General features: G+C 42.9%; 1 protein-coding gene across 5 annotated transcripts in view; it reads right to left on the reverse strand.

The window, feature by feature from the left end:
* Positions 1–14,630, reverse strand: part of herc1 (HECT and RLD domain containing E3 ubiquitin protein ligase family member 1) — a 133,192-nt gene that overhangs the window by 66,849 nt on the left and 51,713 nt on the right. For 4 of the 5 annotated variants that reach the window (XM_037979943.1, XM_037979945.1, XM_037979944.1 and 1 more), the window contains exons 22-28: positions 14,219–14,390; positions 12,238–12,580; positions 11,236–11,356; positions 11,089–11,140; positions 7,333–7,604; positions 3,478–3,693; positions 1,143–1,263 (exon numbers count right to left, since the gene is read on the reverse strand). In XM_037979943.1, the coding sequence (XP_037835871.1) occupies positions 1,143–1,263; positions 3,478–3,693; positions 7,333–7,604; positions 11,089–11,140; positions 11,236–11,356; positions 12,238–12,580; positions 14,219–14,390 (1,297 nt within the window). The remainder of the gene's footprint in view (positions 1–1,142; positions 1,264–3,477; positions 3,694–7,332; positions 7,605–11,088; positions 11,141–11,235; positions 11,357–12,237; positions 12,581–14,218; positions 14,391–14,630) is intronic. The other variant, XM_037979946.1, reaches the window with a different exon arrangement.

A 14,630-nucleotide genomic window follows, 5' to 3' on the forward strand; every position in this document is an offset into this window, starting at 1 on the left:
AGTAATGTTCTAACAAGAGAGGAGAAAGTGATGGGAAGGTGCAAGGAGAACTGTGAGGACCTGATGAATGAAGAGAATGAAAGGGAAACAAGAGTAGAGGTCATAGAAACTGTGGAAAGGTTAGTGAGGATGAAGCTTAGAAAGCTTTGAAGAGGATGACGTTCAAGGTCACAGGTAACCCCTTTGTTAAACACTGTCTGTGCTCTTACATGTGACCCTTTTGTCACCTCTGCCATGAACTTGTGTTTTCAATTGTGCCCATTAGTTAGTTTGTCTGTCTGTTAGCAAGATCACCTAAAAACTAATTAACAGATTTGACTGAAATCTACAGGAAATGGTTAGATTGTCACAAAAAACAATGAATTACATTTTGGTGGTAATCCAGATCACATTATTTTTATATCAGCCTGTGGCTTTGGCAAAGGTTTGCCCTCTCTGAGTGCTTCTAGTTGACCTTCATGCAACCCTTAAATGATCCTTCAGTTTAACCCTCCTGTGGCCTTTGGGTCAAATGGACTCAAAGTTACAAGGGCTTCTCTTCCTCTCTTCAGTTATGAGGGCTTCAGGAGGTTTAACACAACATATAAATAGAAACCAAATTAACCCACAGAAAATTGCAGTTTAATACTCAGACCCTGAACATTTCCACCGTGGATAGCTGGTAAAGACCAGAAATAATCTCGTAGCAAGTTACACATTTAAATGGCTGACGTAACATTTTTGCAGTTATACTTCAGTCGGCACTTTGGTCAGATATGAGATCCATAAACACTAAACTTCATTATATATATATATATATATATATGTTTTTTCATTTCTTTAAATTTTTAGAAGCAAAAGTTAAGATAAAAAATTTTTGGATTGTTTGTTTTCAGCTTTTGTCCATAGAAAAAAAATATGTAAAAGTTTGGTGAAACCTATTTAGCGTATTGCTTTCTAAAATTAAATACATTACTGTTATATATATATATATATATATATATATATATAGCTAAAATCAGAGGTTTACATAGACCAGATAAAAGAGACATGCTTTTTTTTCCACACTGTCTCATCTGAAATCAGAATAAACCCTTCCCATTAACATAGTGACCCTAGGTTTGCTCTTTAAATAAACTGGTAATGGGAACAGGTAGGGTTACCTATGTGGTGCTTGTTGGCCTGCAGCGCTCTCTCCAGTGTGACTGATAGCTGCTGATAGATTTTATGAACAGCTGTCTGGATCTCCATCTGCAGGCTCCTCTTGGCAGCTTTAATCCCATCCTGCAAAGCAAACATCAGTCAAAGTCAGGGTACTTAACTTCCAGCCAGTCAGGCTTCATCAGCAGGAATCTTTTTGTTACCAGGGTAACACCAGTTTTCTGAAAACTGAGTGAGGTATCTCACTACGGGAAGCACCTTCAGGCCTGACGATGCAAGCAGGGTAGTGTGGTGAGATACCTCACTTAGATTTTAGAGAACTGAGGTAACCAAAAATTCTCTGTCAGACCTCGCTTGGTATCTCATTATGGGACATATAGCCAATTCCCAGATTGCATGCTCCGATATACCCATGAAAAGGATAGACATACGTAGATGTGGAATGAGCTCTTACGCAGTCCGAAGACTGTAGCCCCTGGCACACATAGGCCTCCCTGATCACCTGAACAATCCAGCACAAAAGCCTCTGGCTGGATAGAGACTTCTCTTTTTGGCAAGGAGCCCAGTGCACCAAAACTTGGTTATGTCTATGAAAATTCTTAGTTATATCTAAGTAAGTATAATTGGGCAAGCACTAGACACAACAAATTCAATCGCCTTTCATTCTCTCAGCAAATGGTAGAGAATGAGATGCTCCAGTGAACTTTAGGCACAATAGCAAGATTAAGGAGCAGCACCACCTTCCTGCCAACCAAGTCCCTGCACACCAGCAGCAACCACAACTGTCGCAAAGGAGACTCACCAGCTCTGCCATCCATGGCTAGATGGCCTAACATGGAGCTATAATGATACCTGACAACTGCTGTTCCCTCACTCTGTTCAGAACTGATGTAATCAAGCTGAAAGGTGGGACTGCATATAAAAGTGTGTCAATCTGTCCACTCCTAATTGTGAATCCTCATTTATAATTTTAAAGAACAGAGGGCACTGTGCATTTTTGTGCAATGTGAAGAGATCTATGGATGCACAGCCAAATTTCTCACTCCTGGTGGACATCTTTGAGGTGGAGTCTCCACTCCCTATGAAGTACATTCCCCCTAAAGAGCAAATCCGTTCCACTGATCAGCACATCAGGGGATGTCCAACGAATGTAATGATAGCAGGGCGCATTGCTTTACATTATCAGGCTGTGCGCCAGTCTGTGCAGTGTCATGGAGTGGGGGCTCCCCTGATGGTTTATATATGCTGCCACTGTTGTATTGTCTATTCTGACCAAAAAAGCATTTGAGAGTGAAGAAAACTGCCAGTATTCCAGATAATTGATATGAACATGATGGAGCATCACCGAGGCCCCCTCAAAAATGGCTCCCCTTTTGTTGGTCACTCAATGGCTAGTGGGGATGTGGCCTGTTTTCACACCTCATGAAGTGCCGGAGAGGGCTGAGCCCTGTCACTAATGGAGCTGCGCAGCCACAACTAGGCAGAAGGGAAAATGGCATCCTCACTGTCATCCTCCTCCTTCACTGTGAGGAGATTAGTGTCTACCTTATCCTCATCCTTGTAGCCACTCTTGTCTTCAGAGTAGAGAAGCTGACCATACAGTGAGGGAAACTCCCCCGGAACACACCTGAAGCGTCTGTATCACTACCCCACTTATCGCCAGGTTTCGCCCCAGTCTTGGAGAAACAGAGGTCAACTACTGAAGCTGCCGAAACCCTCAGGCGGTGTTGTAAAATCTGTTGCAGTGGTCACATGAGACGGGGTCTGCCAGTGCCTCCTGGGCAAGCTTTACTCCCATGGATACGATACAGAGGGGATGGGGAGCTTTCCCTGAGATGGTGAGTCTGTAAGAGGCTGGGCAAAAATGGGACACAGCATCTGTAGCCTTACTGCCAACTGCTTTCCCTGACAGGCGCAAGCAGTAGCCATTTAGCTAGCACACACCTTGACAGCTAGCAGCAGCAAAAACACCAGATGATGGATCTGAAACTTAAAAAAACAAAGAAAAAAAAGAGGTCTACCACAATGCAAAAACAGAACACCACTTCACTTTTTTTCTTAAGTAATAATGTAACAACAGGTTCACAAGCCGGAAACCCATGTTCAGGGCTAATGTTGATGGCTGAGTCAACAATAATCCAAGCTAAGACAATTGAGGAGCTATTCTGATCTTCACATGGAAGAAAGCCAGGAAAGGGGCGCTTATAAAGGGGGATAGCACCCCCGTGCCAAGCACATAATGGGTCTGTCAGTGACAGACTTGGTGGTAATGGAGCTTCTATGACTGGTCACACATTAAGATACTGAGAGTGGTTTGAAAGAGAACCTCGTCATCACCTGATAGTGATGAAGCTGCACACTCTCGCTTTTCAGGCCTCCGGTACCGACTGTGCCGAGGCCAAAACAGCCGGCCAAGAACTGCAGTCTGACAGAGGTGAGCAGGGACGAGGACTGGAAGGTGCCGCTTGATCGGTCTGTGTTTCCAGGCTGGCTGCCCTTCTCTTCCATACTGGAGATCAACACCACAATCTGATGGAGCGCTTCCAACCGCAGCTGGAGAGACAAAACACATCCACATGGTCATCAGAACAGTGCTTTTTTATCTTTTCATCAACAACCTTTTTTCTGAACAAAAGCAACAAAACAACCAAAGAAAAACCTAAAGAATGAAGACTAGTGACATTTTTCTTGACATATATAAATTAGACAAAAATGTCTGACTGATGAGATCCATCCAGATCTAAATTTTGTTGTGTGGAAAGGTGGGACAAGTTGGGAAGATATCCAATCAGAACGGATCACTGGGCAGAGGAGGAACACTGAAACACTGGAAACACCAGTCAGATTTAAATGTGGCTGTGATGAACTGACTGGCTGTGAGGGTGGCACAGTGGCACAGTGGTTAGAGCTGTTGCCTCCCAGCAAGAAGGTTGCAGGATCGCCTACCGGCCTGGGGCCTTTCTGGGTGGAGTTTGCATGTTCTCCCTGTGCACACGTGGGTTTACTCCAGGTACCAAAAACATTTACTCCCACAGGAAAAACATGCATGTTAGGTTAATTGACGACTCTAAAATTGTCCCTAGGTGTGAATGGTTGTTTGTCTCTATGTGGCCCTGCGATGGACTTGTGACCTGTCCAGGGTGTCCCCCGCCTCTCGCACAGTGACTGCTGGGGACAGACACCAGCTCCCCGCTCCCCGCGACGAGAAGTGGGTAAAGAAAATGGATGGATGAACTGGCTGTAGAAATGTGCACACACCTGGGGAGTCACTATGGAACAAGATTTCCAGCTTCTTGAGCCAAAAGTCAGAGTTTTTAGTGTCAGAGGATCTGTTTGAGCACGGCTGGATCACCACTGCAACAGTGTCAGTCAGGAGTACAACCTGTTCATTGATTCTGTTCTTAATAATATCCCTGACTGCAACAACATTTATATTTCTGTGCAACTCAACTTCATAAGATTATATATTAAGTTTATAATGTAGAAATGGGCAGTGTGTTTTTCACACTTTGTTTGGATTTGTTCAGACATCCATTAAACAGTTAATAGCCTGTTAGTTTGATTTCATTACTGTGCATCAAAATATTTCCTAAATAACAGAATAGATTTGATTAATTTGCATATTATGGGACAGAGCTAAATTAACCTTTTCATTGTGGAGTTCAAAGTTTTCTGTGTCAAACTAAAAAACAGCAGAAGATGAGGGAAACAAGCACCCTCAGAAAACAGGAGGGGAGGTTTTTAACCTTTGTTTGCCTCGTAAACCTCGCCAAGCTCCCCCACAGGGAGCAAGGTCCGGCTTTGCAGCTGCAGCAGTGAGACAGCGGCAGGGTGGTGCTCGGGCTCCAAGAAAACCTGCCACACACACCCCCCCCAGCTGAATAAAACTGTCCATGGGGTAAGCATTCATTTGCAGTGGCTGCTGTAAAAAATCGTCCAGTATACCCTGTGGAAGGGAAAAACAAGTGGGCAACCTAGCCCCCGCTTGTTGCCCACAACTTCCTCTTCAAAAGAGAGGGTTTTCAGACAGCAAACCTCTCTGCCCAGTGTTTGGATTCTCCTGTGGTTCCCTGTTCACCAGGAATCCTGTTATACTCTCCCTCCCATGTTCAGAGAGAGGAACTCTTGGGGCAGACAACACTGTGTCACCCCACAGCACCTTGTCAGTGTCACCAAGCACTCACCAGTTCCCCACCACACACATGCACATCCTAGAGGAGGAAACTGCATCCCTGTTAGACAAACAGGCGATCAGAGTCTTGTCAGGGCTTCTACTCACGCTATTTTCTCATTCCAAAAAAAGACGGAGTATCGTTATGGCCCATTCTGGATGAAGCCTTCTTTATGGAGAATGGAAGCTGCACCTTCAAGTGTTAGGACAGATCTTGCAGAAATACAAACGGGCTGCTGTAGATCTCTTTGCCTCATGGTAAAACGCTCATTGCCCGCTGTTTTTCTCCCTGTCAGACCCAAGTGCGTCACTAGGCATGGACGCACTGGCGCACTCATAGCAGAATGTGTTGCTCTATGCGTTCCCACCTCTCAGCCTGATATCCCCACTCTGGTCAGAGTGAGGGAACAAGGCCTGTTCTTGATTTTGGTGGCCCCATGTTGGCCATCGAAGCCCTGGGTGGCAGAGATAATCCAAGCTCTGTCAGCGAATCCATGGCCCCTCCCCATTTGCAGGGACCTTCTGTCTCAAGCTCAGGGGGAGATCTATCATCCACACCCAGATCATCTGGCCTGTGAAGGGTGTAATTTAAAGGTAGCAGGTCTCCTGCCGGAGGTCATTGACACCATCCAGAATGCAAGGGCTTCTTCAACTCGCTATCTTTACAGCTATAAATGGTGGGTTTTTGAGGACTGGTGTGAGGAGAGACAGGCTGTTCCTTTTCAGTGTTCGGTGGGGGACGTTCTCTGCTTTCTGCAGAGTTTGTTGGAGAAGGGTAAGGCTGCCTCAACTATAAAGGTTTATCTAGCTGCAATCTCAGCCTGTCATGTGGGTTATTAACCTGTGGGGCAAGACCCCTTTGTAGGCCGTTTCATGAGGGGGGCGTCTTTCATTAAAAACTGCACTGATCTTAACCTTGACCACAGCTAGGAGAGTAAGTGAGTTACACTTGTTATCTGTCAGTCCCACTTGTCTGCAGTGGGTGCCTGGACTCTCCAGGGTGTGCTTGAGACCTAACCAGGCTTTTGTGCCCAAGGTGATGGAAGCATCATACAAGTGTTCAATGGTAGAACTGCTGGCGTTCCATCCACCACCATTCTCTTCATCAGAAGTAGAGAAGCTTAATTGCTTATGTCCAGTGAGAACTTTAAGAGTTTATGTGGACAGGACAGCCAGCTTTAGAAGAGCTGACCATCTTTTTGTGTCTTGGGCCCCTTCTCATAAGGGCAAGCCTGTCTCTCGGCAGAGGTTAGTGCACTGGATTGTGGAAGCTATATCTCTGGCATATAGGTGTTCAGGGTCAGAGCCTCCTAAAGGAGTGAGGGGCCATTCTACCAGGATCGTGGCCACCTCTTGGGCTTTGTTCCAGGGTGTGTCAGTTCAGGACATCTGTGCTGCAGCCAGCTGGGCTACACCACACACATTTGTGAGGTTTTACAGGCTGGATGTGGCTTGATCTTACTAGCGCACACAGTACTTGGGGTTGGCATGTCAGAGTCTGCCTGATGCCTGTATGGCAATGGCTGCTTAGAATGGCTTCAGGGTCTACGTGCAATCCGGGAGTTGGCCATATCTCCCATAGTGAAACACCGAGCGAAGTTAGAAAAAAAACATTGGGTTACTTTACGTAATCCCTGGTTCTTTGATAACAGAGTGAGGTGTTTCACAAACACATCCCATCTTGCATGGGCACAGAAAGACACCTGCCTAGAATGAGTTGAGAGGGGTAGATTGACTGTGTTGTTGTATGGTGGGTGGAGCCATGGACACGGACTGTCACAGACAGACGGGATGTCATTGGAGCTTCTGTAGTTGGTCACGCTAAGGCGATTCCCATAGTGAAACACCACACTCTGCTATCAAAGAACCAGGGACCAAACGCTTTAACAGAACTTTTCTGAATTGGTTTACAAGTGTACAAGATAGGAGAAGAGCCTTGTGTCTGTTGCTGAGGAGAACTGGATAACTGTCATAGTTTACTTTCACCTCAGAGTCTAGAGAGGACACAACAGCCACCTCACCTCTGCTCTGCTCTGCTGCTGCTCCATAGCCAGGATAGTAGCCTGTGGGCTGGTGGACATGCCCTCCTCTGGTTCCTTGAAGGCTGGTGCCAGGCCCACGTCGCCACTGATGAAGCTGACCATGTTGTCAATGAGAGCGTGGATTCCAAGAGAGTGGTTCAGGTCCAGGTCTGACTCTTCATAGGAGTGAGCTGAGCTGTACCTGCGCTGGTGACTGAGTCTGGACCTGAACCAGGACTCGGCCAGAGAGTCAGGGGAGCTGTGAAGTATGCCTGAAGAAGAAGAGGAAGAATAGAAGAACCTTTCAGATGTGGATATGCACAGGACTGTCTGATGGATGGACGGAGTTGATTTTAAAAAGCCAATAGTTGGTTCTTCCAATGAAACAATGCTGATTTCCCATGCAGCCATTATTACGGTCTGGAAGCACAGAGACTCCAACGCCTACTGCTGACAGGTTTACCTGCAGTTCTGTTCAAAACTCCCGCTCAAGCCCTCAGTTCTTTACCTTTTCTTCCAAGCTAGAAAGCCTAGAATTCTTATAAAAAGGTTCTGAGTGACATTTAATGGGTTCTTACACATTTATCCAATGTTAAATTTCATACTCAAGTTTTGTTCAACATTGGACTGACCAGTAGTCATAACCATAAACCTTGAGTGGATCAGACAAATCCACAAATAGTTCAAACTTATTCACCTAGTTCTTGTTTTTAAAAATACTTAAGGTGTATGTTGCATAATCCCTGAACCCTGGGGGAAAAACTGATCTGAATAAATCATTAAAAGATAAGGCTATAATGTCATCCATGCCTGTGATGAGTAGATCAGAACTTTAGATTTTAATTGTACACACACACACACACCTATTAGGGCAAACTTGCCATCTTTAAAGGTTGTAGGGTTGTAAACTGAACTGTCTTACCGCACCATGAATCTGCTACCTATAGTAACATTACACAAGGTGTTGACATAGTGCACTGTGGATTTTTACCAGCAGCTTACATTTGCTGTATTTACCTAAAACTGGCCTACAGTTTTTGCATTGTCATTGATTTAAACAGTTGAATGTTTAGTTGAAATAAAAGAAAGCTTTCTATTCACAGTATATTTACATTAATTTCATCAATTAGTAGTTTGATTCATATTATTCAAAATATTAAATATTATTCCAAAATATTTTGCAATGCAAGGCACAATCTCCCTAATGCACAATAATTATGATATCTCTTTCCATGACTTCTTGGCCATTTGACTGTCTGTAAAGGTTTGCTGGAACAGTTATAAAGACAGCTGTATTTCCTAAGAGCCTTAGCAGGCTGCTTCAGAGAGGAGCAGCTGAAGCAACATGACAACATAAACATGCCCACCACAAAGTTCTGACCAATCACACAATAGTTGACACATATCCCTGGGAGAAAAAGTTCTGCCCAGACGTTGTGTTGAGAAGCTCCTAGAGGAATAAAATTATGTGATTTTCACCAAACATCCATATGAGCAAGAGCAGATTGTTTCCACTTTACACAAAGTCTGAATCCACCTTAATGTTCTGACCAAAAGCCACTGGGGACCAAGCACCGCTAAGGGTCAGAGCCTAGAACCCCCCCTGATCATGATTGGCTGAAATCAGCCTATATTTACTGTATTATTACCTGAAGAAGAGAAATGCAATTCAACCCGTGTAAAAAGAAAAAAAGCACAAAGACATCTGTCCATAATATTAGGCACCTTAACAGGTAATGTTTGATATCATTTTATGATGGCATTTGAGACTTCGGTTTAATCTTCACTGATGCTGATTTTTCTGCTTGAGATAATCCTGTTTTCTTTCTAAAAACTCCAGGCTTACCACTGTTATTGGGATGTAATGTTGTAAGATTACAGTAAAATCGTTACTCATGTCGGTGGAAATGACACCCAGTTCCGACGATCGGAGGTAACTAACTTTATTGTTGCTTATGTGTGTAACTTTGTAAAAAAACAATGTCAGACTCCTGTGCCCAATCTGATCTCTCTCCTCTAAGTCTTTGTTATTTAATGATTTGATAACTGATCATCATATTGATTTATTTTGTATTACAGAAACCTGGCTACAACAGGAGGATGTTGTCAGTATAAATGAATCCACTCCTGCTACTTATCTACATTTTCATGTTCCTAGAAAAACAGGCTGAGCTAGACGAGTAGCTGCTATTTTTTAGTCAGTCGTTCACCCTAAGTCAGTCTCATCCAAAATGGAAAACAGAAAAAACTCCTTTACTTGTTGTTATATATCATCCACCAGACCATTATTCTCAGTTTTTATTTTTTAATCTGACTTATTATTGAATACTAATAAAGTCATAATAGTGGGGGATTTTAATATTCATTTAGAAGTTAAAAGTGATAGCTTTTAATAATCTAGTAGTCAATTAGTTTTACCTAAAATGTCCACAAACCTACTCATTCTCTTGATCTGGTTCTGACATATGGCATTCAGAGTAAGCACTTAATAATACATCCTCACAATCCTGTTCTGTTTGACCATTTTTAATAACCTCTGAGTTTACACTGACTGATTACACAGCCACTGAGAGTAAATTTCATTGTAATAGATGTTTGTCAGAGAAAGCTGTAGCCAAATTTAAAGAAGCTCTTCCAATATTATTCTCCTGTCTTGCAGAATACAACAGAAAGTAGCAACTTAGATGATCATGTTTTTATAAATATTCCAATTTCAATTAAAAAAATGACTTGATAAAATTGCTCCTCTGAAAAAGAAAGTGATCAGTCAGAGGAAGCTGGCTCCGAGTTATTTACTGTAACTCAGTGGTCAGAGCAGTCATCCTCCAATGAGACAGTTGGAGGTTCCAAGTGAGATGACACATCAAAGTGTCCTTGGGCAAGACACCGAACCCCCCGATGCCTCTTTCATCCTCTCAGCTGAAGTTCTCAGGTACACCATATTTCTAACAGCAGGATATCCCCAATATCCCATCTGTCTTTTTTTTCTTATTGTTTTTCAACAAGTCAACATTAACATGCAAGGAAATTAATTTAATTAATTAATAATTCAATTTATTCACCCCATTAAAGCACAGCAAAGTGTCAAACATGTAATGCTGTTTAAATCTGCATGCATTAACAGTTCTTAAACAGTAATTCAAAAACAGGCTAAAACATTCAACTCAAGGCTTGATGAGGTAAACTTGACTGTGGCCATCTTTGTTATACAACTAATGTGGGAAATACTCTGCTTGTTTGAGCCATGTTTATAATATGGATTTTATAAAATGCATTGAGTAATAAAGTCTGAGAACATAAATGATTGTCTGTTTCATTTGTTCCATACTTACCTTGAAGTGTAAAATACTAAAGCCAAATTCCAGACTTTTCTGTATTTTCCAAGACCATGTAGCAACCCTTTACTCAGGTTTTCTGAATTCATTTATTGGAAGTAAAAGTGAAATAATGAGGGCTGACGGAATCTTTGTAGTTTGTTTTTGCGATTCAACACATTTTATTAAAAGCTTAACCTAAAGGGTGCTGTCTTGAGAGATGAATGGGGGGTGGGGCAGAGATATGAACATACGAAGGAAGAAACATGCCATCGTTTACTTGCTTGGAGTTCCTCTTGTGTTTGGGGCTTAACTGCCCCAAAAGAAGCAAATAAACTTTCCACAGAGGAATAAAGGGACAGAGAGACAAAAGTAACACATGAACGATGACGACCATCTCGGATCGGCTGTGTTATCCTAACTGTTTCTGTACAATGATTACCTCTCTTCTTCTGAGAGAATGCCAAGTCCAAGTCAATGTTTCTCCGTCCACTCTGAAACAGAGACCAAAGGAAGACGCAGCTTTTAAATCCCAAACCATTACAAACTGAAAAGAGTTGTTGGAGGATAGAGCATGTGTTTGGTTTACCAGGTTATAGCTCTCTTCGTCTGACTCAGGTTGAGAAAGATCAGACTCGCTCCTGGACTTCATCAGTCGGTAACTTGGGCTGCTCTGCACCGAGCGGCTCTCTGCACTCAGACTTTCACTCCTAGAAACACAAAGAACACACAACACACCCAACCAGCCCTCTCATCAATATGACAACACTTAAAGCAGACAGAACAATTCTTAATGAGACCTAAATACAAACTGAGAGAAGCTGTTGGATAAAATACCTGCACCTCAACAGATTCTCCTCAAGTTCTTCATGAAGACACATAAACTCAACACTGATATTCACACTGCGTTAGGTGAAATTCCCACAGATGAGACGTGTTATACTGTAACTTCTCAAAGATCAGTCCATAATTTAAGTTCAGCTCACACAACAAATAAAGGTAACTAAGTGTGGCTGAACCAGAAATTTGAAAATATAAGGGGCCTTTTGTTTAAGTTTTTGCATTAATATAAAAACCAGAATTTGCCACCAAGTTCCACAGGGCTCTGTGTTTAGATTGAAACCTTCGTGTTTAATGAAATCCCACCCCCTTCTCCCCCTTCATACGCAGCAGTTCTTATTTCATGCAGAGTAATTATTGCTTTGTACCCGTTGGATGACATTTAGTACTAATAAGATACAAAACTATTGTCCCTTTTCACCCATGCACTTCTCAGATGCACACAGCCCTAAATTAAAAGCAGGACATTTAGTATATTAAATCATCCATGTTGAAACGTGTGATCTCTCAGTCAAAATGTATAAAATACCTGCCTCAGGCTCAGGTTTGGAGAAGAATTAGGAACCAGATTCAAAGACATCATGTTTTAGGATTTGTATCTATGAAGCATCTTTTTCCACTTGATCCCAGTGATCAAAGAGATAATGCTGCTTATTGTTGAACAGCACTGGGGCTGCAGTAACCAATCACCAGCCCTGGTATCAGGCAGAACCTGCTGCTGATAGAAGCATGCTGGATTCTTGTCTCTGACCTGGTCATGAAGCTCAGACCCTCCTGTGTTCCTGCTGCTGACTGAGCTGAGCTGTCCTCCTGGTACTGTTTGGTCATCTCACACAGCACCGGGCTGACTCCCAGCAGCAGCAGGGCACAGCGGTGGATGACAGAGTTGCAGGCTGCTGTGTACAGATCTTGACCCTCTGTGGGACCTGAGCTGCCCCGTCTCCCTTCCTGAGACAGAACGGGCTCCTCCTCTCCTCCTCCTCCACCACCGTTTCGAGATGCTGATCCTGAGCCCAGACCGGTGCTGCTGCTAGCCCGCTCTTGGTCCCGACTCCGAGCCACCTCACGTGCTGAGAGAAAACATTGAAAGATTTCTGTGTTGTGCATTGAGCGCACACACACAAACAAACAAACAAACAAGATGCAGGGTTAGAGAACAAGCAGCAGCCACTCAGCCAGGTTTACTACAGAGGAAAGCAAATCAAACACATCAGAAAAATGTAGTGCATATAATTACTGTTCCCTGAAGGAGAGGAACAAGCTACTACACATACCACTCCCCTGTGTGTCCTGACTGAAGACTCCAATAACAACTTTAACCAGCCCTGGCTGCACTATATCCAGCATTACCATAAATTCAACAAGCCCTGCTGTGCATGGGGGCAGCCATGTGGTGCACCGGGTTTCTCTCCTTTAGGGAACAGTAGTTATATGCAGATTATGTTCCCATTTACCATACAGAATGTGTTGTACTGAGTTAATTGATCAAAAGGGAACTGAAACACAAATGTCCAAGTTCTTATCTTCAAGTGTCACAGAAGGGCTGCAAGAGATCCCACAGCTTTACTTCAGTTTCAGGTGGCATGCTAAAAGCCTTTTATTAATACCTGCCACCATGACAGGCGGCTGAGCATGGAACTGCCTGGATTTATGTGTGAATGCTTGTTTGTCTGTTGTGGGATCTAAATATCTCATGAACCACTGTACAGATTTTAATGAAATTTTCAGTCAGGCATGGGCCAATTACCAGTTTCAAGTTACACTAAAGTGTTAAAACCACAATATTTTTTAATCATACCGTCCCTTTGGTTTAAATGCCTTTTAATAAAATGCCTGAGAGAAAGTTTTTCTTTTTGCTTTTTCGTTCCCCCTTTTTCTGGTCTCACAGAGCTCCTTCTCTCCTACCTGTTGCTATGAGATGTCATTCAGTTTGAGGTATCCAAGGTGGGAATTTCTCTACACTTCTACGCTTGTTAAAAAAACAACATTGTTTAATTGTTGGTTGTACATTTTATCAGCAAATAATCCAGTCAGTCATGACTTGTCTACCAGAAGAAAACCAACCATCTCTCTTTTCAAGGTACCTTTGTTTTGAAACTAATGTTTGCAACAAGCTCCATGAGTCAGCATGTTAGAAGATGGAATATATACATTACAGCTACGGCAGGCTCACAGGCTAATCAGCAGCTAAGTGATGACTAACATCAGCTTGTCAAGCTCTCAGCAGACAAATAGTAATATAAGTACAATTACTTTGGAAATAAAGCTAAATAAAACAGTCTGTTGACTTTGGTGTTTCAGCTGACACGATATTAAATTCAGTTACATTTCAATTCTTGTGATCAAACTCAAATTTAATCTTTGATCTTAAATATAAAAATATATAAATTAAAAAGCTGATCACAAAGTTAGTCACCTTGATTCAAGATGGCTGCCACAGCTAATTGTCCTCAGCAAACCGCAAGAAATTGCTAAAACTCGGTCCATTTTACAAAGACCGAGCTAAACTCTGCTGTGGTAGTAGTTGAGTCACTCCTAATTTCTGAGGGTTTCCATAAAATCCAGCCAGGGGATCAACAGATATTTTGCTAACAGCCAGCAAACACACAAACAGACAGGAAATTACATGATCACCCATCTTTCATGGAGATGGGAAAGCATGAAGTGTGGATCATTCCTGCAGTAAAAACAGACTGAAGCATGTACACACACCTTCAGGCAGATGTACTTACTTCCAGCCGTCATTACTTCGTGTTCTCGGTCTTCCTCTTCATCATCTTGCTCCTGGTGACCATCTTCTCTCTCACGATCAGCTCTCTCTTCCAGCTCTGCTTCCTCATCGATGGTGCGAGTGAATGAGTGCTCCTGAGGGTCCATATCCAGAGAGTCTTGATTGTCTGAAATCTGCCAAAGTCAAATGGGACATCTGAGTTTTAGATTGAGTTCAAAAGTAGCCAAACTGGGACTTCCGGGTGAGCAAGCAAGATGGCGACAGCTTAACCAGGTGGCTCCCCGACAATTTTTTAAAAAAGCAGAAATTACCTACAAATGCGGGATGTAAAATAAACATAAAAGTGAGCCGGAATGCCCAAATCCAAATCAAGGAGCACTTTGGTGTCCCGAAAATCAACGGTAAGAGAAGAA

The sequence above is a fragment of the Kryptolebias marmoratus genome, linkage group LG15 (genome assembly GCF_001649575.2).
Source record: "Kryptolebias marmoratus isolate JLee-2015 linkage group LG15, ASM164957v2, whole genome shotgun sequence".
Taxonomy (NCBI): domain Eukaryota; kingdom Metazoa; phylum Chordata; class Actinopteri; order Cyprinodontiformes; family Rivulidae; genus Kryptolebias; species Kryptolebias marmoratus.